Source organism: Ochotona princeps, chromosome 30, assembly GCF_030435755.1.
Source record: "Ochotona princeps isolate mOchPri1 chromosome 30, mOchPri1.hap1, whole genome shotgun sequence".
Lineage (NCBI taxonomy): Eukaryota > Metazoa > Chordata > Mammalia > Lagomorpha > Ochotonidae > Ochotona > Ochotona princeps.
In genome coordinates, this window is record NC_080861.1 from 16,109,597 (window position 1) to 16,135,348 (window position 25,752).

The 25,752-nt window shown below is 53.6% G+C and overlaps 1 protein-coding gene across 3 annotated transcripts in view; it reads left to right on the forward strand.

Moving 5' to 3' along the window:
- Positions 1-5,997: 5,997 nt before the first annotated feature.
- CMTM7 (CKLF like MARVEL transmembrane domain containing 7) overlaps positions 5,998-25,752 on the forward strand; it is a 34,244-nt gene continuing 14,489 nt past the window's right edge. The window contains exon 1 of one of the 3 annotated variants that reach the window (XM_058657037.1): positions 5,998-6,206. In XM_058657037.1, the coding sequence (XP_058513020.1) occupies positions 6,045-6,206 (162 nt within the window). In that variant the 5' untranslated portion in view covers positions 5,998-6,044. The remainder of the gene's footprint in view (positions 6,207-25,752) is intronic. The other 2 variants (XM_058657038.1, XM_012927860.3) reach the window with 2 other exon arrangements.

Below are 25,752 nucleotides of genomic sequence, written 5' to 3' on the forward strand. Positions count from 1 at the left end.
TTCTCTGGAACTCTGCCTTTCAGATAAAAATAAATAAATCTTTAAAAAAAAAAAATCCCACTTGGGATGTGTGGGTTTTGTGTCAAGGTGCCTACTTTGAATGTTGGCTTCAATCTGATTCCAGCTAATACACACACTAGGAGGCAACAGTGATGGCTCAGGGACTCGGGCCCCTGCCACCCACATGGAGCCCCGGGTGGCAGCTCAGCCTCATCCAGCTATTGCTGGCATTTGGGGAGTCGGCCTACATTGGGAGATCTTTTCTCTGCCTTTTAAATAAAATATGGATGTGTATCAATGAGTTTGGTTGTTTGGATTTGTGTGTCTGTGCTACCCAGGAATCGAAGGTTCCCAGGCAGAGGGTTGAAGGTAGAGCCTCTCTGAAACAGGAGAGACGGGGAGCCAGTCTGAGAGTGTAGCAGCATGGGTAATTGTGTGGTTAGAGAGTAACCCAAAGGGGCAGCATGGTGGCTCAACAGGCTCATCCTCTGTGTGTCACACTGGTTTCCCAAGTAAGTGGTGGTTCATATCCCGGCAGCTCCACTTCCCATCCAGCTCCCTGCTTGTGGCCTGGGACAAGGATGGCCCAAGTCCTTGGAACCCTGCACCCATATGGGAGACCCGGAACAAGTTCCTGGCTCCTGGCTTTGGATTGACTCAGCTCTGGCTGCTGGGGCCACTTTGGGAGTGAACCAGTGGATGGAAGATCTTCCTCTCTGTATCTCCTTCCTTCTGTATATCTGCCTCTCCAATAAAAAATAATTCTTTTTTAAGAATACAAAGAAAGTAACATACTCCCCTGAGCCCCCAGCCACACCCTGTCCCTTGGGTATTCAGAATCAGGGTCAGTTAGCCCTGTCATGGATGGGTTCACTGCGCGTTGGTAACAGCCAAGTGTCTCGGGCTATGCTGAGCTCTGACAACAAGACTTGTCATGAAACTCAAGACCAGCTGTGGAAGGGCTGTCTTTCGGAAAATAGGTAATGGAGAAAAACAAGTTGTACAGACACACACACAATCCCTGCCACTAGAATGTATTCCTGCGGATTTTACAGGACAAGGGTGCAGTCCGCAGCGGGTGGCGCCGGCCAGGTCACCAAGGGCAGCAACAGCAGGTGGGAGGTGGCTTATTTATTTTCATTTGATTGGAAAGAAGGGAGAGTGAGAGAATTTTCTTTCTACTGCTCCACCTCCCAATGGCCACAGCAGCTAGGGCTGAGCCAGGCCAAAGCCAGGAGGCTGGCACTCCATCCGGGTCTCCTTCAGGGCTGGCACCTGCTGCCGCGCGTGTGGGTGTCAACAGGAAGCTGGTGAGAACGCGGAGTCTGGACTCAAGCCAGGCACTGCAGTGTGGAGATCTTCTGTCCAATGATTCACTCCCCAAGTGACTGCAATGGCCAGTGCTGCGCCGATCCGAAGCCAGGAGCCAGGAACCTTCTCCAGGTCTCCCACACAGGTGCAGGGTCCCAAGACTTTGGGCCGTCCTCAACTGCTTTCCCAGGCCACAAGCAGGGAGCTGGATGGGAAGTGGGGCTGCCAGGATTAGAACTGGCACCCATATGGGATCCCGGTGTGTTCAAGGCAAGGACTTTAGCTGCTAGGCCACCGCGCCAGGCCCAAATACTTTTTTTTTAAAAAGTGTGCCTTTTGGTGCAAAAATTTTGAGATTCATGCATATGAAGAATCTGCCAAAAGTTCATGTAAAATGTGTATATGTGTATTATGGGACATTTTTATGATTTGAAATTTTCTGAATATCTAGATTTGGGGAAAGGAGACACAGCGCAGCTCTTAACAAATGGCGAGGCTTTCTTTTCCCCGGAATCGCATTTCCCCGTGTCGGTCCATCTGTCCGCCTTGGTCTCTATTCTCCTCCCCTCTCAGCATCCCCTCCCCTCCCTTTTCTGCTGTGACTTCCCTGGGGAAAGGCTGGCAGACAGCCTTGGCGCAAAGCACTGCCGATGGCTGCCATCTGGGTGGTGTGCCAACAGCCTTCTCAGCGACTCCCAGCGTGTTCCTCTTTAAGCCTTTCACAGGTGGAGACAGTGACATCCACCTGGCCTCGGGGACAGGCAGACCATCCCTTGGTTATTCTCCAGGCCAAGGAACACAAAACTGGCCTTTAGTGTGTTTTCCTGTTACCTACTCCTTCTAGAAGGACAGTCCAGGAGTACGGGTAAGTGACTCACCTGCAAGGTACCCTCCAAACAGGCCATCCTCTGGAAGCCCACGGTCTGCTGAGACAGAACGCAGATGCACAGGACAGGCCTGGAAATGTGTGACAATGGTCACAGCTTCACTGCCTGAAACGCTCCCGTGTCCTCATGGCCAGCGCCGGACCTGCCGTTCCTGCCAGCCCCGCTGAAGCAGGCGAACATTAGCCAGTACCTGCCCGCAGGACGCCAATCCGACTGACAAGAGGTCGTTAGAGGAGAGCCTGTGCCCTACTGTCTCATGCGAGCAGGGTCCAACACAGGACAGATGGCCTGTGTTTGGGAAGCCACGTCAGCAACTTTTCCTGTCCTTGCAGGTGTGCGCAGAGCCCCTTCCAGTTTGGGAGGGCACAGCGGGTGATGCACAGACATTGGACAGGGGTCAGGTCTAAACCCCGGGCAACCCTGGACCTGGTTTTGCTTTTTGCCAGGACCTGGCTCAGGTGCTCTTGCACTTTGGTCTTTTGGGGCCCCAATATGCCAGGCCTGGCCATGTTTCATCCTAACCTGTTTGTGTGTGCATACCTGAGCAAGGACAGTCCCCTGGGGTCCCCTCCCGACCCCCGGGGGTGAGCAATACCAGCCCCATTTGCAGACGCGGTGGCTGATCCTCCAAATGTCTGAGACATCAGGCAGGTGTGACTGCTTCCAATGCTCTTTTCATTCACTCCCTCCATTCCCCGAGCCCTCTTGCAACCGAGGATTATTCTGTAGGCACTACAGTTAATACAGCCTGAACATTCATGCTGACAGTCTTAATTTAACAGAGCAATGAAGTTGATCTGACTTGTTCAATCATAGTCACGTTTATCTTGGCCTGCATGGTAATTAAGCATAATCCCATGGCAGTCAGTTCTTCCACTGCTGAACTGGAAAATGTTACATGCCGGGCATGGTGGCCAGTGCCAAGCATGTCAGATGACGCCTAGGACAGCTTGTGCACTTACTTAAAAATGTTTGTTCTTAACATTGCTTTCATAGTTAAGGGAGAAGCATGCCCACATGGGCCTCTGATTGCAGTGGGGAGGGTGAGGCACAGAAGAAGGTGGGGAGACACATCCTTCAGACCCTGTCTTTATTTTCTACTGCGTCCATAGGGGAGGAGGGTGAGAGGGCCACTCCCTGCTGTCAGACTACACCAGCACCTGTGGGCAGCCATTACACTGCTGAGGACAAGAGTGCTGGGCCTGGGGCCTGGCGCGGGATAGCCTAGTGGCTAAAGTCCTCGCCTTGCATCCACCAGGATCCCGTATAGGTGCCAAATCGTGTCCCGGCTGCTCCACTTCCCATCAGCTCCTTGCTTGTGGCCTGGGAAAGCAGTAGAGGATAACCCAAGGCCCTGCACTCACATGGGTGACCTGGAAAAAGCTCCTGGCTTCAGATCAGCTCAGATCCGACTATTGTGGCCACTTGGGGAGTGAACCAGCGGATAGAAGATCTTTGTCTTTCCTCTCTCTGTAAATCTGCATTTCCAATAAAAAAAAAATAAATCTTTTTTTTTTTTTTTTTTTTTTTAAAAAGTGCCAGGCCTGCGCCATGGGCTGTCCATGCCTTGGTTGATTTAATCCTCCCGGAAGGCTTGAACAATAGTGTTTTCCAGTAGTGGTCCCAACCATGAGAAGAATGCTGCTTCCTAATGAAACACCCCTTGAGCGCACACAGGCCTCAGGGACGAATGCTGTGACCAGCACAGCCGCTGCAGAGAAGCCCAAGTAGACACTCTGGTTGTTAGCCATGTCAGAGATCCATCTGGTTGCTACAACCCAAATGAACCTTGGGAGGAGGAGGCTAGCCCAGCTGCCATCTGACTGCCACAGCAGGAGAGGCTCCAAGAGAACCGCTTCACTGAGCCCAGCCACATCAGAGCCAAGAGAGGTTACATTATCTTAAAGATATATTTTATTTGAAAGGCAGAGTTAGAGAGAGGAAATGGAGAAAGAGAGATCTTCAATGGCTGGTTCACTCCCCAAACAGCCAGGGCTGCCCCACACTGAAGCCAAAGACCAAGAACTCCATCCTGGTTTCCCACAATGGTGGCAGGGGCCCAAGTCCTTGGGCCATCCTCTGCCTTCCCAAGTGCATTAGCAAGGAGCTGGATTGGAAGTGGAGCAGCTGGGAGTCAAACTGATACTCGGATGGGATGCTGGCACCATGGGTCATGGGTTAACACAATATACAATATACACCACCCACAGGATATATCATTTGAAACTAAAATCCGTTGGGGGTTATTTGATGGCAGCACAGGAGGATAAGTGGGTCAGGAGGTGTATATGAGTTTTTGTCCTCATTTTTTAGATGGAAAACTAAGTCCCAGAGGGGGTTAGGAATTTCCCACCTTCACCAGGCCGGTGGGCAGTAGTGAGGGTTTAAACTCAAGGCGGCATGATGCCTCCTGCAAAATGCCACCTGACATGTCATCTCTAGGAATTCCCACCTGGAAAAGAGACCACCAGGCTGAAGGTGTGCTGTGTCATTCACGGCCAAGGGGTGCCAGGCTGGGGCACACAAGGAATGAGGCTGTCTTGCCGCCTCTCCAGCCCCAGGCAACGCGGCCATGTCGCACTCCACTCCAACTCTACCCACCGAAGGCTGGTTCACAGTTCTTCATTCTTCCTTGTGTGGTCAAGATGGCACCTCCTCCCGAAACCTGCCTACCACACACCTGGCAGGTGAGGTGTCTTTCCCCAGCACCTGACTCTTGCTCTAGGCTTGGAGTTCACCATTCCCTATCCAAATAATTTGTTTTGATGGTCGGCCTCCTTTTGACCAGGAAGCTTCCGAGCCTAACAGGGGACCTCAATCACTCAGGAACTCCAAAAAATATTGGTTGGGGGCTGCTGTAGCATTGTGGAGGGTTGAGCTGCCGCTTGTATCAGAGGGCCTCGTTCAAGTCCTGGCTCCTCCACTCCTGACCTTGCGGCCGCCCAGGATGCATTAGCAAGGACTCCCATTCTGGCGCCCTGCGAATGCACACCCTGGGAGGCAGCGGGGATGGCTTCAATAGCTGGGCCCCTGCCATCCGCCCACGTTGGGGGACCTGGATGGAGTTCCTGGCTTCTGGCCTGGGCCTGGACCATCCCAGCTGTTGCAGGCAATTGGAGCATGTATGGATGTCTAGATGAATACAAGAAACACATGAAAACAATCCGGAAGGACTAGCACGAAGAAAGTCACTTGGATGACTGGTAGGCAGGTTCTATTAGAAATGAACATTTTCTCATTGTAACAGGCAGAAGGGGGAGACAGTAAAGAGAGCGCCAGGTGTGCATCAACAAGGTGAATGATGGAACCTTGCAAAGGTGTTTTCACTAAGAGGAAAGCTACTCAGCCATAAAAAGGATGGAGCTGGGGAGAGGAACTACGTGGCTTGGCAACAGTCTGAATCTTAAGAAGCCTCAACGCTGAGTGGAGGAAGCAAGACAAACGGTAATTAATACTTTATTTCTAACACAGGCAGTCCATGAACCTCTACGCAGTGCTGTGGCAGGTTATGCTAGCCGCCCGGAGCACCCGTCGGGCAAGAAACCAGCTCTGGGTTAGCGAACATGGACCAGGTGCCCGGAGCAGGCGTCCTCGCTGGCCACGGGGCTGGGGGCGCAGAGCCCAGCTGGGCCCGCGGCGTCCTCGTCCCGGGACCCCTGCGTACACCGCCAGGCCGGCGGCCGTGCGCTCCCTTCCGGAGGCGACGGCAGGGCTCGCCGGCGCCCCGCCCTCCCTCGGCGCTCGCCGGCCGCAGCCCGTGGCCGCCCCGCCCAGGCCCGCCCCGGCCCGGCCCGCCTCTCCTTATCTGGCCCCCGGGGCCGCGGCCAGCGCGCTGGGGGCCGCGCGATGTCGCACGGAGCGGGGCTCGTCCGCACCACGTGCAGCAGCGGCAGCGCGCTCGGACCCGGGGCCGGCGCGGGCCAGCTGGGGTGCGCCGGCCCCTCGGAGGGGCTGCTGGACCAGGGCTACCCCCGCACCCTCGCGGCCCTGCTCAAAGTGGCGCAGATGGTGAGAGAGAGAGAGCGGAAGGGTGCGTGGGGGGACGTGGGCCGGGTTCCTCGTGGGGCCAGGGAGGGTAGTGTCCGGGACCCCCCACCCCAGCGTTTTCAAGCCAGCCGGGTTCGACGAAGACTCCCCCACTTCCCCACGGCGGGGCTGGGCTCTCGAGTTCTCCCTGCTGCCGTCCGCGGGGGCCCCAAACCGCCAGCCAAAGTTCGCTTCCCTCTTCCTCTTGCGGCGACCGCTTCGACCCGAGCTGGAGCGGGCGGTGGAGAGAGAAGGCAGCCCCGCGGAGGTGCTGAGGCATGGAAACTCTGCCGGCCCTCGGGCTGCGGCCTCCGCGGCCTTCGGTTCCCAGCGCGCGGAGCTTCCCGCTGCGGACGCAGTTACTTCCCGCGGAGGAACCCCGAGGGTTTGCGTCCCGCGCGGCTCTTGGGTGGGACCTGGGCCGGCTGTGTTGGTCACCTGCGCTCTGGGTAGATGGTGGACTGGGGAAGGCCTCTTGGGTGGCTGGTAGAGTTGAGGACTCTGGAGTAACCCACAGCAGCCGGTGCACCGAGTCTCCCACCAGGGCAGACACGGGTTGCCTACCTTCGTTCCTTGTTCCCCAGGCTTTTTCCATCCCCCTTCCTTTGCAGTTTTTAATCTTAAATGCCTTTTCCATGGCTGGGCTGCTGCCGTTCACTCGTGGTTAATGTTTGCTGTGTGGATTCCTCTTTTGAAAAGAGGTGGGAGAAGAGGAATGTGGGGGGTGAGGCATAAGGTCGCAACTCCCCCCTACCCACCCAACTACAGAGAGAGGGGAAGTACCCCCAGGTGCTGGGCTGTCCTAGTGGCCACAACGTTGTGAGTCCAGTTGCTGAGTGGACAGAAAAGTGTGTCTCAGTTCCTGCTTGGGGCAGAGCGGAGGGGAAGGGGGGAAGGGTCTGTATTCCCAAGTCTCCAAAGGGGACAGAGATTGGTTCCGAATGGACCCAAACTTAGGACTAAAGGCATGTTAGCCACAGGCCCCAAAAAAGGTCTGGTGATGAGAGGTGCTGTCGAGCTTCAGCTGGGCCTTTTCTTCCTGTCCAGGCTAAGAGATTTAATCGGCCGAAGAGAGAGCACCAGTCCACATGGGCTGGGGGAGACAGACCCCACTAGAGCATGAGAAGTGAGGGGCTTTGTGGGTAGAGCCCGAGGTCAGAAGTTGCTGTGTGTGTTTATAAGTTCAGTGGACAAAGAGGCCGCTTCCCAGCCCCCTGCCCCTCCGGCTGGCCTGGCTGTGCGGCCCTTGGGCAGGCTTGTGGGCCTTGGTACTGAAAAACGGAGGGTGTAGGCATGCAGAAGGACTTCATCTAACAGCTTCCTTGGGTGCCCCCTTTGAAAGCATGCTATGGTACTCCTCTGCCTTGCCTCGGGCGTGCCAGGCTAGCCGTGTGCCAGGACCCCCTGGACGTGGCCCTAGAAGAGAGATCCCTTAGGGCTGTGTGCGTTCTTGTCTCTCCCCTGCCTACTGTTTCCTGGGCACCTGCTCAAGCATTCTGACCACGCCAAGCTTTAATGTGGGGGAAGAGGCAGAAGCTGCCAGCACAGTGCCATCCTCTGGGCACTCTTAGCAGGTCTCATTGAAAAGGCCGCTGCTTTGGGGAGCAGCTTGCCCCCCCTTGGCCTGTTCCTGACTGTGCGGGAACAGAGAACGGGAAGAAAAGGGAGTTTCTCAGCGAGTGTTGACTTTTGATCGGCCACTTTCCCGTGTGTAATTCTTTTTTATTATGAAAGATTTATTTATAGGAATGGCAGAGTTGCAGAGAGGGAGGGAAAGACAGAAAGAGGAATTCCATTTGTTGGTTCACTCCCCAAATGACCACAGTGGCCAAGCCGGGGCCAAGTAGGAGGCAGAACTTCACCCACGTCTCCCGTGTGAGTGCAGAAGCCCACGCACTCCAGCCATCTTCCACTGGGTGCACTGGCAGGGAGCTGGATTAGAAATGGAACAACTGGGACCGGTACCCAGATGGTACGCCACCATAACAGGCAGTGGCTGATTGTGAACACCACAATGCCAATCCCTCCAGGTGTAATTATTTTAAATTAAAAAAAAAAAAGTTTCATTTGTATTTATTTTGTTTACTTAAAGGGAAGAATGCTAGAGGGACTACCCGCTGTTTCACTCTCCGCATGGCTGCAACACCTGGGCCGAAGCCAGCCTGAAGCTGGGAGGCCCAGAATTTCACCCTGGCTTCCCCTATGTATAACAGTGACCCGGATGTTTGGACCAGCTGCTGCTGGTTTTGTCAAGCACAGTAGAAGGGAGCTTGTCCAGAGGTGGACTCCACAATCGGCACTAGTGAATTGGAAGCTAGTGTCATAGGCAGTGGCTTAGCACACTGTGCCACAATGCTGCTGGCTCCAGGAATTTTGTGGGGTTTTTTTGAATGACTGTGTTTTTGGAGCCCAGGAGTTGTTCTTGGTGAGCTCGTAGGAACTGCATAGCCATGCACCCTGATGTGCCGTCTCCTGAAGTTCAGAGCAGCGTGTTGGACAGGTGAAGAAGCATCACCTGCTGTCAGGAAGTGCTGTGTGAACCTAGACTGCACACATCCACCCAGGCTGGGCGGCACCGGGTGGGAGGATGGGCGTGAGGCAAGGTCTCACAGAACCTGCAGGACACAGGGCCAGTCTGGGTTTCCCTTTGGGAACGCACAGCCCAGGAGGGGGCTAGGGGACTCCAGCCTCCATCCTGGCTGAGAACAGCTCTGTGAATGGGGAGGGGCCCTATGTGTTCCAGGCCAACCCCTGCCTTATGTTCTGCGTTCTGTCCCCGTGGAGGTGGGCCAGGAGGGGGCCTCTGGGCTGCCCCTGAGGGCGATCTGCACACCCGCACGCCAGGGCGTGAATAGTAGTCAACACCCTCAGAGCCAGGACCCTGACATGGGGACAGAGAGAGCATATTTTCATCTTCTGGCTCGCTTCCCAAATGGCATCAGCAGGGAGTTGGCTTGTGAAGTGAACAGCCAGAACGCCAACCTGCGCTCTTTGGGAGACAGCATCCCACGTGCTGGCTTGACCCTTTGCACCACAATGCTGGTCCCCTGGGGGTTGGGTTTTTTTTTTTTTTCCCAATATTTACTTATTTTACTTGAAAGAATCACAGAGAGAGAGAGAGAAAGAGATCTTCCATCCAACTAGTTCATTCCCCAAGTGGTTGTGACAGCCCAAGCTGGGCCAGTTCAAGAGCCAGGAACCAGAAGCCTCTTCCAGATCTCCCATGTGAGTGCAGGGGCCAAAGGACTTGGGCCATCCTCCACGGCTTTTCCAGGCACAGTGGCAGGGAACTGGATGGGAAATAGAGCAGCTGGGATTCGAACCAGCACTCAGATGGGAAGCCAGCACCACAGGCAGAGAATGAGCTTGCTACGCCACCGTGCTGGCCCTTGCATGTTCCTTCTGCACATTCACCAACATGCCTCTTCAGTGCTGAAACCTGGAGAGGCACAAGAAAGCAGACGCTCCTGCTGCTTCTCTCCAGGAGCAATGCTTAGATAACACATTATAGTGTTTTTCTTAGAAATGTTTTAAAGATTTCTTTATTTTTATTTGAAAGGCAGAGTTAAAGAGAGAGGAGAGCCATTCACTGATTCATTCACCAAATGTCCTCGCCAGCTGGAGCTGGGCCAAATCAGGAGCCAGGAGCATCCTCTGGGTCCCCTATGGGAGTACAGGGGCCCAAGGACTGGGGCCATCCCCCACTGCTTCCTCAGGGACATTAGCAGGGAGCTGGATCAGAAGTGGAACACCCAGGACTCAAACCAGTACCCATGTGGAATGCAGGAGCCACAGGCAGAGGCTTCGCTGGCCATACCACAGCATTGGCCCCATGTTATGGGATCTTATAGTAGACTTAAAACTTTTTTTGTTCATGCTCTGCTGTGTGTGGCTTTCCACAATGTTGGTGTGGCTGGATGAGGTGCTGTGGGCACTGTGACCCCGTCCGCTACCCCATGGCTTCCCATGTTGTGCCCAGGTACAAACAAGGCTGGAGGGAGCAGTGCAGGCCTTCATTGTAGAGACATCCTGTGGAGGACAACTCCCTAACTCAGTCCTCAGGATAGGTGGCCTTGGTCTCTTAGGCAAGAATGGGGTGCCCTGGCCCTTCTGGGGGGTGGGCACCCAGCAGGCCTCCAGGGGGAGTGAGTGCATGGCCCCTCATCTTCCATCGAGGCCTGAGTGGGGGGTGGGAGGGCGGTGTTCCGAGTCATCATGGTGTTTTTGGCCCCTAGTGGTCCAGCTGTGCTTCCAATTGCACCTGTGCTTGAGGGATGGCCTGAGCACCTGTGGGCACCTGCTGATGACACCGCTGTCCACGGGGAAACCCTCTCATGGCCAGGATGCAAAGCCGAGGGATTTGGTGGTATTTGCAAGGGTGCACTGCAGACCACTACCTGCTGCCACACTGGGCAGAGCTGGGCAGGAGTGGTGAGATGATGCTGGACCCAAGGGGTCACCGGGCTACACAGGGAGTCATGGGTGCAGGGTGAGTCTGGGGAGCACTTGGGGTGCTCCCGGTGTGGGCCTGTACATTCTCCCAGATGCCTGTTTCTGAGCGGCCCCCTCTCCCTTGCTCCTTGCCTGGCGCTTCCTGTGCAGCTTGGGGTCTACATCTGTTTCCTCCCTGTCCCTCTGTGGGCTCGCTGGTTCCCTGTTCTCCTGCTCCCTCCCTGACCCTGATCTTCCGCCCTGGGTCCACCCAGCACCTTCCTGCTTCACACCCCACACCCTGCACAGCAGGGTGGGGTCTGGGCGGCCTCCCGCCGCTGGAGGGGCACCTGGTACGGATTTGGATCAGCAAGGCCTGGACAGGCTATTCCTCTGGCTGCCTGGGGCCTTCCCTCTCGCTCCTGCTAACTTGGCACATTGGAGCAGTTTTCATGGGTACCTTGAAAAGTTCAAGGGAAATGGAATGGAAAGATAGATTTTCAAAAATGTATTGTTGGGGCTGATGTGGCACGGCCGGTTAAGCCACGCTTGTCAAGCCTGCATGCCATGTCAGAGCTCCGGTTAGAGTCCTGGCTGCCCACTTCCCATCCGGCTCCCTGCGAATGCAGCTGGGGAAGTAGAGGAAGAGGACCCAAGTGCTGGAGCTCCTGCCACCTATGAGGGAGACTCTGATGGAGTTCCAGGCTCCGTCTCTGACCTGGCCCAGCCCTGTTGCAGCCAATTGGCACAGTGAACCAGCAAATGGAAAATCTGAAAACCTAAAAGAAAAAAATAAAGTTTATTTATTTAGAAGGCAGAAAGACAGTTGAAGGTCCATCTTACATGCTCTGGGCCACTCCCCAAATGCCAGCAACAGCAAGCCCCAACTGGGTCTCCCGGGTCCCGGAGCTGGCACCACCTGCTGCCTGCAAGGTGTGTGCCTGAGTGGGAAGTTGGCACCGGGAGAGGCACTGGGACTCGAGCCCAGACACTGCAACACAAAGTGAGCAGAGCCGTTGTGAGTTAGCGGTGATTTGTCACATGGGTAAGTGGCACACCCATGGGTGTCACCGCAGAAGCTGTCATGGCCACTCCCTTGGTAAGGAGAGGTGGGGGTCCGCTGGTATCAGCGTGGGAGACGAAGCTCAGTGGCCGCCTTTTAAAAGCAGACTGCGCTAACATGTCACTGCACTCCCACGGGGCACATTCAACCACCTGTTTGGGACTGGCTGTGGACACCGCGCTGTGTGTTCTCCGTGCGAGAGCTCACTCATTGTTACCACATCCCAGTTTGCTAGTCCCAGGTTACAGGTGAGGTGACCCCTGGGAACAGCTCCATACCCTGGCCTTTTAGCGCTGGGCCCATCTCCTCCCAGCCACCAGGCTTTCCTCTAGGGGTCCATCCCAGAGCTATTTTTTTTTAAAGATTTATTTATTTTTATTGGAAAGACAGAATTTACAGAGATATGGAGAGACAGAGAAAAAGATCTTCCATCTACTGGGTCACTTCCCAAGAGGCCACAATGGCCGAAGTTGAACCTATCCAAAGCCATGAGCTTCTTCTTGGTCGCCTATGCAGGCACAGGGTCCCAAGGATTTGGGCCACCCTCTACTACTTTCCCAGGCCACAAACAGGGAGCTGGATGGGAAGTGGAGCAGGCAGGATACAAACTGGTGCCCAATTGAGCCAGTGCCCCAGCCCCTGGTAACCACCATGCTAACTGGAGTTCTGACGCATCTCTTTTGTGGCTAGTGACATTGAGTGTTTCTCCACCTGTTTGTTGGCGATTTTTTTTTTTTCCTGAGATGTCTCTAATCAGGTCCTTGTTTCTTAATAGGACTGTGAGGTTTTGGTTGCAGAGTTCTCTTAGTTCCTGGCAGATACCTGGCTTGCAAGTATTTCCTCCTGTCCTTTTGTATGTATCTTCACTGTGTTGCTTATTCCCTTTGGTTGCAAGCGTCTTGGCTAGATGTGGTCCTGTTTTGCCTAGTTGGCTTTTGTTGCCTGTTGGCTCTGAATTCCTTGTTTGTAGAGCAGCAGCCAGAGTGAATGAAGTGCCCCAGAGACTTGGGTCTTCCTTGTTAGAGATCAGTGTGGTGTTAGCAGGTGCCTACGGAGGGGTGCCTAAGAGAGGGGCCCCTCTGCTGGTCCAGACAAAGCCCTGGGCAGACTGGGAAGCCAGGAGAAGGCGCAAGTGGAGACCCCTGCAAGGAGAGGCTGGGCCACCTGCCCCATAGCAGCCCCTGGCATTTCTGATAAGGATGCACGTTCTATCCTGGATACCAGCCCGTTGGCGTTGCGCTGGATTCAGTTGACAGCTTTCCTCGGACTCCCAGAGTCCAAACACAGCAGGTGCCTACGCCAAGGCCAACAGACGGGAGGAGGGAGGGAAGAGAGAAGTGTGTGTGGGTTCATCAGGCTGTTGGGCAGGAGCGCTAATTGAAGGCCATGCCAGGAAACGGGCTGTCCCGGATTAAAGGCTCCAAGAGCCGAATGCCAGAAGCGGCAGATCATGCTTACAGCTCCATTTCTAGTTCAAGTGCTAATAACCCTTGTGGGGCAGCCCAGCCCGGGCCCTCTGCCCGTTTCAAGTCTCGGGCTCCATTTCAAGTCACTCTGCCAGATACTGACTCAGTGCCTGCCCACCCCAGCCTGGTGCCAGCTGCTAGGCCTGAAGGACCGAGTGTGGCAGCTCCGGCCTGTCCCTTGGCTGGGAGTGTAGACACTGAGTAGGTAGCGTATTCATCACCTCTAGAGAAAGAAGGAAAAAAACTGCATGCCAATGCAAATCTTCTGTCCTTCAGGATTTTTATTTTATGCTTATTGAAAAGGTTACCCACCCCCCAAGATTTATTTATTTACTTGAAAAAGCCACAGAGAGGGAGAGAGACATTTTCCATCAAAAGATTCACTCCCCGCATGGCTACCATAGTCAGGGATGAGCCAGGCCAAGCCAGGAGCCAGAGTTTCATCTTAGTCTCCCACATGGGTGCAGTGCCCCAAATAAGTGGGCCATCTGCTGCTGCTTTTCCCAGGTTGTTAGCAGGGAGTTGAATTGGAAGTGGAGCAGCTGGGACATCACCTGGCACCACTATGAGATGCTGGCACTATGGGTAGGTGGCTTTACCCGTTGTACCATAGCACTGGCCCATGGATTTTATGCTTCTATTTTTTTTAAGATTTATTTATTTGCTATTGGAAAGTCAGATATATAGAGAGAAGGAGAGACAGAGAGGAAAATCTTCCTTCCACTGATACACTCCCCAAGTGACCGCATTGGCCGGAGCTGATCTGATCTGAAGCCAGGATCCCAGAGCCCCTTCCAGGTCTCCCATATGGGCACAGGGTCCCAAGGCTTAGGGCCGTCCTCGACTGCTTTCCCAGGCCACCAGCAGGGAGCTGGATTGGAAGTGGGGCTGCCAGGATTAGAACCGGCGCACATATGGGATCCAGGCACGTGCAAGGCGAGGACTCCTAACCACTATGCTATGGCACCGGGCCCTAAATCTGCTCATCTAAAGAGTGTTTTGCACATAGTCCCATCCTTTGTTGCGTCAAGGGGGTGAGCCATGCAGCGCTTCTGGAATCCATGAGAAAGCTGAAAGCCATTGCAGTTAACTCCTGGGCTGGTGGCTGACCTTTGCTTTGGCAGGTCCACACTCCTCGTTCATCGTCCCCACTGTCTCGCAGGCAGGGTTGAGCCTTTTACTCTTGCCTCTGCAGTTTTCCTCCCTGATGGTGGCACCTGTTATATAAGTGTCAAGGAAAGAGAGAAACAGAGAGAACTCCCATCTATGGTTCATTTCCCAAATACCTACCGTGGCTGACCTGCGCCAGGCCCTATCCAGAGGCTGGGAAGTGAAGCTGCATGTTTCATGGGCATGGCCGAGCCCCATCGCCTTGAGCTTCCTGCTTGAGCATCCCAGGGTGCACACAAGCAGGAAGGTGGAATTGGGAGTTGAACTGGAATTTGAGCTGGGCACTGCCATATGGGGTGTGGGCATGTTAACTTCTGTCTTAAGTGCTAGACCAAATGTGCACCCACACACCTCAAGTTCTTTAGTACTGACATGTTTGAGGCAAGTTACAGGTATGCACAGCAAAAACTACTCCCCAGCTGTCTATCGGTGGCAATTGTAAAAGAGCTGCCTGACTCAGAGGAGAAAATGTGAGTGAGGGAATGGCGCTGTGGTGGAGCGGGTAAAGCAGCCACCCACAGTGCTGACGTCCCAATGGGCGCCAGTTTGAGTCCTCGCTATTCCACTTCTCATCTAGCTCCCTGCCAATGTTCCTGGACAAGCAAGCAAAGATGGCCCAAGTGCTTGGGTCCATGCACTCACCTAGGAGACCTGGCCATTTGGGGAGTGAACCAGCAGGTGAAAGGCCTCCCGCTCTCCATAACTCTGCCTTCCAAATAAACAAAATGTATCTTAAAGAATTGAAAGCGTTTTTAAAAAGGAGTGAGTCCGTGAAGGGAAGTTAGTGTCGGGGCACTGCACCTGATGACAGATCCAGTGTGTGATGCTCAGGGCACAGATGCTAGGGTCCTCCTGCTTTGGGGTCACACCATCCCGGGCAAGGAGGCTGCAGGCAGAGGCGTGGTGCAGAGAACGGGGGACAGGCAGGAGGAAACAGTGGGTAGGGTGTTCCGGGGGAGGGAGCAGCCTGGGCCAGGGGCAGAGTCAGAAGGGCGAGGGTCTGAGAGCTTGTCGCAGTTGATGAGAGGGGTTCTGAGGGGGTGGTGAAGTTTGGAGGTTCTGTCAGGCTTTGCCCACTCCTTCGAGGTTGTCAATTTCAGTTCCTCACCTTTGTCGGTTTCTGTTTCATTCGAAACTCCTGGAGGGTTGGTTGATGCATTGAGGGTGTTCACTTGCCAGACTCATCTGGCATCTTCCACACAAGGATTTGTATGGATCTGCCTTTTTTTTTGGGGGGGGGGGTAGATCTTGTTATTCTGTGAGTGTGCTTAGAGTGACATGAATGTAATGAAATCTAGGAGTTATTCAAAGCCAGAGTTCACCCGCATGGTCACCAGGGCAGTGTTTGGTCCTTCTCGGGTGCTGAGCTGCAAGCCTGCTGTTTGCAGTCGAGATGCTGTTCCATTGCCATGACGTCATCCTAACCGTACACGACACACGCTCATCTCAGTAGACAGAATCGTTATGTCACCATTCAGTTACACACTTGTTAACATTGATTTTCATTTTGCTTTTATGATTTAAAAAGATTTATTTCTTTGAAAGAGTTACAGAGGGAAAAGGAAAGATGAGCAGATCGGTTGATCTTCTATCCAATGGTTCACTCCCAGATGACTGCCATGGCTGCAGCTGGGTCAGGTCGAAACTGGAGACCAAGAACTCCATGCAGATCTCCCACATGGCTGGCAGGGAGCCAAGGGCTTGGGCCATCCTGTTGCTTTCCCCGACTGTTAGTAGGAAGCTGGATTGGAAGTGGAGCAGAAGGGGCTCAAACTGTTGCCCAAATGGGTGCTCGCTTCGGCAGCACATGTACTGTTGCCCAAATGGGTTACTAGTGTCGTAGGTGTTATGCCACAAAGCCAGCCCCTGACTTTATTTTTGGAAGCTAGAGTGTGACAGAGAGATCTTCCATCTGCTGGTCTACTCTAAATATCCAGAACAGCCAGAGCTGCTCTGGACCAAGGACAGAAACCCAAAATCAGGTCTGGGTCTCCCATGTGAGTGGTAGGGACCCTAATAGCTGGCCCGGCTTACTGCCTGCCAGTGTGCACACTACCAGGAAACTGGGTCAAAAGTGGAGCCAGGACTTAAACCCTGGCACTGCACTATTTTTTTTTTTAAGATTTATTTATTTTTATTGGAAAGGCAGCTATACAGAGAGAAGGAGAGACAGAGGAAGATCTTCTGTCCGATGATTCACTCCCCAAGTGGGATCCGAAGTGAGGAGCCAGGAGGCTCTTCCGGGTCTCCCATGCAGGTGCAGGGTCCCAAGGAATTGGGCCATCCTTGACTGCTTTCCCAGGCCACAAGCAGGGAGCTGGATGGGAAGTGGAGCTGCCGGGATTAGAACTGGCGCCTATATGGGATCCTGGTTCATGCAAGGCGAGGACTTTAGTTACTAGGCTACTGCACTGGGCCCAGCCATTTGCTTTTTACCTAAGCTTTTAGCTACTGCAGATGATCTGACACTGAGCACCTGTAGGGGCTGCAAACTTGGGGTAGGCTGGATCCAGTAACAAAGACCTTCCCTCTAGGACCTCCATGGGGGAAGTTCTGCATTAACAATGCCAACGCCAGATCTCCTTGCAAGCTCTTTGTGTCCTTCCTCTTTGCCACTCTGCATGTATGGTCCTTCCCCCCTAGTTGTCTGAGTGCATGCAAATCCCACAGTCTGTCTCCAGGCAACTGCCCTTGCCCCGCCCAGCCGTCAACCCAAGTGAGCAGCCTTGGCTTTCTGGGTTCACGATACCTTTCTTCTGACATTTTAGCAAAGCTCAGTGCCTTCTTGCTCAGCTTGCACTGCTCTCCACCTGGGTGGGGCAAGTCTCTAATCTTTACCTCTAACGTTTCTTCCCGAGCTGCCTTAATGGCCTCTTTGCTTTGGGAAGAGGTGAGTTGCAAAGATCATAAATATTGAAATGGCAAGGGACCATCTGCCCTGACAGATGTCCACTGTTAAGGCAGAATCAGTCTGGGCCTTGGGAATGGGAGAGGAGTGAGGAAACCCATTGACCAATCATGGCGAGGCAGGGGCGTGGCCTCCTGTGGCATTTCTCATTCCTGCGCAGACACTCCTCCCAGAAAGTTCAGCTACTATGGAAGAAGTAGTGATGGTCCAAGCATATGTCCTGTGGGCCTGCAGCCAGTGGGCCCCGGGAGGGTTCTGTTGTATGTTTACCCACCTCCTGCAGGATCTGTACTACGTGTCAGTTACAGTCTGGGAAGAGCAGGGGACTCGATCGGCCCCCACTTTCCAGGTGGGCACACAGAGGCTGTCGTGTGGGGAAAGGTCACTGGGTCAGAAAAGTGGGATTCTGCATTTCACACATTGCCCCTGGCCGCTGCACTCTTGAAAGGGCCAGAATGGCAGATGTAAATGTTCCCGCAGCCACCCCTGTGGCTTCCCTCGCCCCCCAGAGTCTCGGACCACCTGGCCACCAGCTGAGACCAGGAGCAGTGCCTCTGCAGCCCTGCAGGCACCCATGTCCTGCTGGTCTGCCTCTTGTGATCACGGGAGGGAAGCGGGGTTTTGGGTAAGCCATTCTCCCCTTCTGCGTGCCTCCGTTTCCTCATCTGGGGAATGGGAGTGCAGTGGTTACCTGGTTCCCAGGATCGGGTGGAGCTCTGAGCTGATCCTGCTTATTCTCCTGGCTCAGTGTCCCAGTAAGAACCTGGAATCTTGTCCCCCGTTGTGTCTGCAGCTTTTTTTTTTTAGATATATTTATTGACATTTTTGTTAGAAAGGCAGATTTACAGAGAGGAGGAGAGAGAGAGAGATTTTCTATCTGCTGGTTCACTCCCCAAGTGACCACAATGGCCAGAGCTGAGCTGATTCTCAGCCAGGAACCTCCTCCAGGTCTCCCATGCAGGTACAGGGGACCAAGAACTTGGGTCATCCTTTATTGCTTTCCCAGAATATAAGGTGGGAGCTGGATTAGAAGTAGAGCAGACAGGACGTGAACTGGCACCCATATGGGAAATTGGTGCTTGCAGGCGGAGGATTAGCTTGCAACGCCACTGTGCCAGCTCCATGTTGTTGAATTTTGAGTGCCCTTTTAAACCTTCTGGATAAAAGCACTTGGTCAGAAATATGATTTGCAAAATTTTCCTACAAGTATCTTTTTGTTTAACTTTTGTTTTTCATGTTGTTACATAGTTGGGAGGGATGCAAGCCCATGTTAGTTTCCAATGAGGGTGAGGCGGCCAAGCTGTAGAGGAAGGTGGGACAGATGTTTCAGTTTCTTTTTCTCCTGTGTCTGCAGGAGGGGAAAAGGAGAGGGGGGCACTCCTTGCTGTCAAACTAGATCAGCATCTGAGAATGGGGGACAGTCATTCTGATGACGCCTTTGGACGCCGATACGGGAGTGTTCAAGGGGTGTTCCTTGAGTGCTTTTGGTAGTTCTGAAATGTTGTTGGCATCATTTCACCAGGCTTACAAAAACCTGTCCAGGTCTGTTGGTTGACCCAGTCCACTTGAGTGCATCCCCAGGCCCTGGAACACGTTGCAAAGCTTGGCCAGGAGAGTCGTCCAACCTGTTCTGCTTGCCATCCTCTGATGAGGCACTCCAGATCCTCTGCTGGCTGTCATGTCCCTGTGTGTATCTGGGCATGCTGTTCACTGCACAGGCATGTGGCACTGAAGAGGCCCAGTCCCAATACATGTATTCCAAGGTTAGACCACAAATACTGTGATTTTTTTCCCTGTGGCTGGAGTTCTAGGTCAGTGGTCTAGTCAGGGAGTCCCCCAAGAAACCTCATCTGGGGTTATCCCAGACTTTCCTATTGTGTGCCACCCAATGTGGGCTCAGCTTCGGTCTGTGTCCTGCATCAGCCAGCACACTTACTGGTGGATGCAGCTGCTTGGTCAGTTCTGCCTCCAGCCCCATCTCATGCGAATTGACGGGTGCTGCCGCCTAGCCCAACCTTCCACAGGTCCAGCCTTCACACACACCAGGGGGTACCACAACCTGCTCAGGGCAACTCCCAATAGCCCCCACCAGGCCTGCCCCCAGCCTGATGTTTGCTCCTGCCAAGCCCGGTCCATCTCACATCCAGTTTGGCCTGCCTGCATGCTCATGGGTGCTGCAGTTTAGCTAAGCCCAACACAGCCCCAGACCCCACTCACACGTATGCCAGTGACTGCTACTGCCTTGACCAGCCTGGCCTGCCCCCAGCCCTGGCTTTCATGCTCCAGCAGGGGAGTGCCCACAGTTCCTCTACCAGGCCTGTTCTGGTCCCTGGATCTCCTGCCTGTGTTTGTTAAGTTCTCAGAGCTTTTCTGAAGATCCTTTGTAGATTTCTGTCTAGGTGATCAGCCTGTCCAATGGATGGTTTTGCTTGTCATGTGTATACCATGCGTTGCTTTCCCCTACCTTATAGCAGCCTCCGTGAGTGGTGTTACTCGGTGTTAGCCATGTGTTGTTCATGGAGGCCCTTCACCCCAGGAAAGAAGTCCCTCTCCTAGTGTGTTCTGGATCTTTATTTTGAATACATTCTGAAATTTTGGCCAGAGATTTTCCTGTGTCCATTAGTGTGTGTGCCTGGTCTTCCTGCCTTCCCCCACATGTATTCTTCTATTTGTGTGTCTGAAGGCAAATACTGAACCAGCAGGGCGTTGCTGGAGTAAACCTGAGCTGTGGTGTTTGCATTTCCTATTTGTGGTGGGATTTGTTTGTGGTGGGATTTGTTGCTTGTTTTTGTTGGATCTTGTGAGAGTGCCATGTACTGATATCCAAGGCCAATCCTTGTCTCCCTTCCTTCCTCCTAAGGTCACTGTTCTTTTTGGCTCTACCCAGCTCTCACTCTTGCGCACACCTTGCAAAAAGCAGGAAATGACACAGCCCAGTTTAGAAAACAGGATTTTGGAAGTCACTCTTGGGTCCCCTAGCTAGACTCAGGCTCACTGGCCAGGACGTTAACCAGGTGTTGCTAGATGCCCGGCCCTGTGGAGGAGGGCCATGGATGTGTGTGTGGTTACCTGAGCAGATTAGCAGGTGCAAGACAGTTGGCATTGTTGAGGAACCTTTTGTTCGCATCCCCGTGGGGGCTCCCAGGGGAGGTGGATGATGGTCAGGGCAGAGGCAGGGCCCTTGTGGGCTCTTTGAAAGGCCCTCTTTGTCGTGGCCCCAGACGGTTTCTTCAGGGACAAGGAGCCCTAAGAATGGCCACACAGGCTGGCTGAGGGCAAACATGGGGAGTGGCCCGGTTCTCGCAGTGCCAGGTTATTTTTAATAAGCAAAGGCCAGGGGGGCGGGGCAGCTTTGTGAAGGGCACCCTTTGTTTTCCCCCTGGCACGCTGCTGACTCCATCCATGCCTGTCAGCTGAGGCGACTGCCTGTCTGACCTGGGCGCGCAGGTCACAGCTGTGATGCGTCAGAACTAAGAACATGCCAGAAGGCCGGGAGAGGGTGGCCGCAGGAGAGGTGAGCCAGAGGACGAGCAGTCCACACCACAAGGACCCATGAGTAGGTGGGAGGAGCCTGCAGAAGGCAATTTTGGCTCCCCTGCCACCTGAGCGTCAGCCTCCAGCTTGGCGTCCCTTCCTGCGCAGTGGAGCTGGGGCACGCCTTTCCTCACCATGTTGTCCCACAGGCAGCTGTGGGTCGCGGGGGGAACCTCACACCCATTCTCTCCCTTGCCCGGAGGACTCTGCCGGCTGTGGTCTCTGCATCTGTATCCATCCGGGGCTGGGTCAGGTGTTTGCACTGCTGCTGTTCTGCCAAGGGCTTCTCACACTGCAATCCAGAGCCTCTGCCTTCTGCCAGGTGTTCAGCTCTGTAAGGTTCCATCTTGTTTCTGGGTTGACTCCCTTCCTGGCTCCCCTAACCCTAAGCCCCACATTAATTAGAAAGGGGAAGAAAAAGACTTGTGGGGAGGGGGTGCCTAGCAAATGGCCTCTTTTGCTTCTTGGGAGTTCCCATGCCCTTCCTCTTCCAGCTTTCAGCCCACAGACTTCCTTCTGCACCCTCCGGGAAACTGGCTGTTTTAGCAATCTGGGATTTCAGCCCAGACATAAGCCTACAAACACTTTAAGGTACTAATCAGTGTCCTGACTTTGTCAGTGTTTTTCTGAGCCCAGACTAATTTCTTCTGCCCCATGCTGGCCCTACTCTGAATGGCACATGGGGGTTCTAAGTCCCATTCCCAAATGGTAGGACTCAGCAGGCACTGGCTGCTGGCAGGTGCCCAGGGCCGAGTGCCAGGCCTCTTGCTGACAGCTCTTCATTCCCCCTGGCCCTCCAGGCTGGTGGCCAGCGGGCAGGCAGCCTGACAGTCCGTCTGTATCCCCAGTTGCCTTAGGACTCTCGGGGAGAGAGGGAGAGGCAAAATGAGCACCAGTGTAGGCTGGTGTTCCTGGTGCCAAGCACAGGACTGGCATGTACCTGGTACCCAGCAAAGCAGCAGCAGCAGAATGACTGTTCATCATTCCTTCTTAAGAGCTGGGGTGGCCTGACTGGAGAAGCCAGGGAAACTGAAAACAGATAGTCACAAAGGCTTGCCTTGGCACTGTCCCTGTGTGTCTCGCCCTTCTGGGACCAGCAGCTGGTGGCATGAGGAAGCAGTGAAAGAGTGGCCTTGTCACATGCCACCCAAGAGCTGCCCGGACTGTGGCACTGTGAAGAGTTGTGCATTTATGGCAAGAGTTTCAGGGGTGGGTGTTTGGTGCAGCGGCTTAAGCTACCACTGAAACAAGTGCATCACAGGTTCGAGTCCTGGTTCTGCTTCCAGTCCAGCTTCCTGCTAAGGTGTGTCCCAGGAGGTGGCAGTCATGGCATGACAGGTTCTTGAGCCCCTGTCGTCCATGTGGGAGAGCCAGGTGGAGTTCCAGGCTGGCTCCTGGCTTTGGTGTGGCCCAGCCTTGGCTGGTGCAAGGCATCTGGAGAGGGAACCAGCAGGCAGGAGCTCCCTCTGTTTTTCCTTCTTGTCTGTCTGCCCTTCAAAGAAATTAAAAATGAAAAGAAACTTTATAGAAGGTGTCTGAGGAGGGCAGGAGCCACCTTTCAGATGGAACTTTCCAGTAAATGAGTAAGTGGCCCTGTCATGGTGTTGATGGTGGGGAGGGTCGGGGAGGCAGCAGTTCTGTGTCTTCCTGTTGCTCCCTCCAGGCCTCCAGGGCTCTTGGGAAGCCAAAACCAGGAGCTTTGCACAGGTACCTTCCTCCCCCACTCCCCACACCACACTGTCACTGGCCTTTTCCATGCTGAAACGTCCCTGTGGGCCCAGCAGTGCTAAACCTTCCTGCACGGTTCCAAGCAAGCATCCAGGTGGAGCTCACGTATGTTCCTCCTCCTCCCTCCCTCCCTTCCTTTTCTCTCTCTCCCTCCTACTTCTTTTCTTTTCTTTTGTAGCTGTTCAAAAGGCAGATAGAGGAGAGAAAGAGAGGGAGATCTGCCATCCACTAGCTCGCTTCTCAGATGCCCACAGTGGTCAGCACTGGGCCAAGGCCAAGGCCGGAGAACTCAATCTAGTAGGTGGCAGGGACCCAATGCTTGAACCATTCACACCTGCTGCCTCCCAGAAGCTTCCAGAAAAACTGGAATCTGGAATGTAGACCCAGAATTCAACGCAGGTGTGCCAGGTGTGGACACGGGGTCCTTAACTGCAGGGCCCCTTAGCAGCCCTTCCCCAGAGGCTTGGCGTTCCCAGGTTGCTCTCCAGCTCACCGGTGGCTCCCCTCTCGAAGGCAAAGACAGCCTTTCCCCTGAGCCCACTCCCAGGAGCAGTACTGCTGCGGAGAGTGGGGGTGCATTGCAAGCCAGAGTCCCAGGTGCAGGCCACAGGTGCATTGTCACCGTCACCTGCGTCTGTCACACTCCTCTTGGACAGAGCTCCGAATCCAGATGTGGAACCCACAGCAGCACATGTGTCACTTTCAGTACAAAGGCCTCTCCGGCCTGCTGGTGGTCCCTGCACCTGGCATGTGTGAGATTGCTCCAGTGTCGAGGGGCGTGCCCTCGCTCACTTATTCTCACTGTTTCTGTGGGTTTGCAATTTGATCAGGGTGCAGTGGGGTTGGCTGGTCCTTCCTGCACAGTTGTGGGGGGCCTCAGCTGGGACAAGGGTCATATCAAAGTCACCCCCTCTCTCATGTTGCATGGGGCACTGGCTGTGGAAAACTGAACCAGCCATGAGGCATTCTTAGAGAGGGACACTTTTTTTTTTTTTTTTGAAAGGTAGAGTTACAGAGAGAGAACAAAAGAGATCTTCCATCCTCTGGCTCACTTCCCAGATGACTAAAATGACCAAAATGACCAGAACTATGTTAGATCGAAGCTAAGAGCCAGGTCTCCCAAGGGCACGCAAGGGCTCAAGCACTTACGCACTCTTCCACTGCTTTCTCAAGACATAAGCAGGGAGCTGGATGGAAAGTGGAGCAGCCAGATCTTGAACCAGCATCTGTAACTGATGTTTATATGGCAGGTGGCAGCTTAACGCACTGGGACATGCTTTTTGTACCCTGTTCCCAAGGCCAAGAGAATTGGCATGTGCGGCTGCAGGGAGCTTGTCAAAGCCTCTGCTGCACCTCCACCCCACCCCCTTGGACGATTGAGTCCCCGGGGACAGCTTCAGCAGTCAGCCCAAAGTCTCAACCACACAAGAGGTAGGAAGCTGCTTAAATGGACTCTAGATCCAGATGGAAGAGACCGAATCCCAGGTGTGCTGCCCTATAGCCTCGGCTTCCCCATCTGTAGATTGAGTAGTTGCACTCACCCCTGAGGCCAGCAACCCAGGTGTGGTAAGAATGAGCTGCCAGCATTGGGGTCATCGCAGCCTCTTGTGACACACACATGCATCCTGGCCAGCCCTGGAGGGCCTGCCCCAGCCCCCGAGTCTCTCATTTCTTCAGCTGCTTCATCAGAATGCTTCTGGGAAGCCCTGGGTTTTGGCCCCAGGAAGGACCCTGGCTGCACAGCATCTCGGTCATCTGATTTTACTCGGTTCTCTGGCTCTCAGAATTTTAACCGAGAGCATTTAATTATCTTGTGTATTTCCCCCGTATCTAAGTTAGCACGCTGTGTTTCCTCAACTCTAAGGTCCCACAACTCTGACCGCTGATGGTGTAACTTCTTGGGGGTTGGGGGAGAGCCCCACTCAGTCTCAACAGCATTCAAATGTGGGGGAAGGAGCACGAAGGAGAACAGAGGCAGGTGCTGTCCTACTCCCTAGAAAACACAAACAGGAATATGAGGATCTATTTAACTGTTGTTCACTGGTTCCTTCCGGAAGCCAAGAGCTAGGGAGCTTTTTCCGGGTCTCCCATGTGAATGCAGACCCCACCCTTGCTGCTTTTCCTGGAACATTAGCAGAGCGTTGGATTGGAAGTGGGACAGCTAGGACTTCATATACCACACCTATGGGATGCGGATATCTCAGGCAGAGCTTTATCCCATTGTGCCAAGATGTCAGTTGTCAGAACCTCTTTCAGTTAGGTTGGGTGTCTGACTGTTTTGCTTTGAAAGGTTGTGCCCCATCCACTGGTTCACTCCCCCAACTGCGCTCAGAGGCCAGAGCAGGGCCAGTGCCTGGGAGGGAGCACTCCATCCAGGCCTCCCACGTGGCTCAGTGATTCCAGCCATCACGTGTTCCTCCAGCATCCTGCCAGCACAGGCAAGAAGCTGGAGTCAGGGCCAGAAACCACCTCCAGGGGCTGTTGCGTTGAGACGTGCAGCTCTTGGCCGGGCTCTGGGGGTTTGTGTGCATGACCTGGATATGCAGAACCAATGAGACCATCTGTCCCCCAACCCACAGCGTGAGTTACAGCCCGAGGTCACCGCCGCAGCTTCTTCCCTTTTCACCCCCAGTACACTCGTGGGTGTATTTTCACATTATGACTCGCTTCTTAAGATGTTTTAAATATTTAGTACTGTGTTGTGAATATCCTCCCGGGCTATGTAGGCAGCATTTTCTGACACTATGATTTTTGTGATTTTTGTTTTAAAGTGATCCTGTTTTTGGGTACGTAAGTTTCTAAGATAGCTCAGAAGGGAGGTGGGAACACTGTGAAGCCATCCATCATTCCACAGTATTCCTAGGGAACATTTCATCCAGGCTGTGGCCCTTACATTCATTGTCTGGTGCCTTAGCTGGGTGGTAGGAGCGTGCAGTTACGATTTTCCACCTGCTTTTTTTGTTAATGGCTTTATACTATAAATATAAATATTTACATTTATATTTATAAATGTCTGTATTTATAAATATGTATACTATACATATAACAGCTGTAATTTATTTAGTCAACTTGTATGATTAGAATTTTTCCAATTTGCATGCTTAGAGTTTTTACAATTTTTCCACTTTTATAGCACTTGGTGGTATCTTACTTTGGGGGAGAAAAAGAGATTGATTTATTTATTCAAAAGGCAAAGTTAGAGAGAGAGAGAGATCTTCCATCTACTGG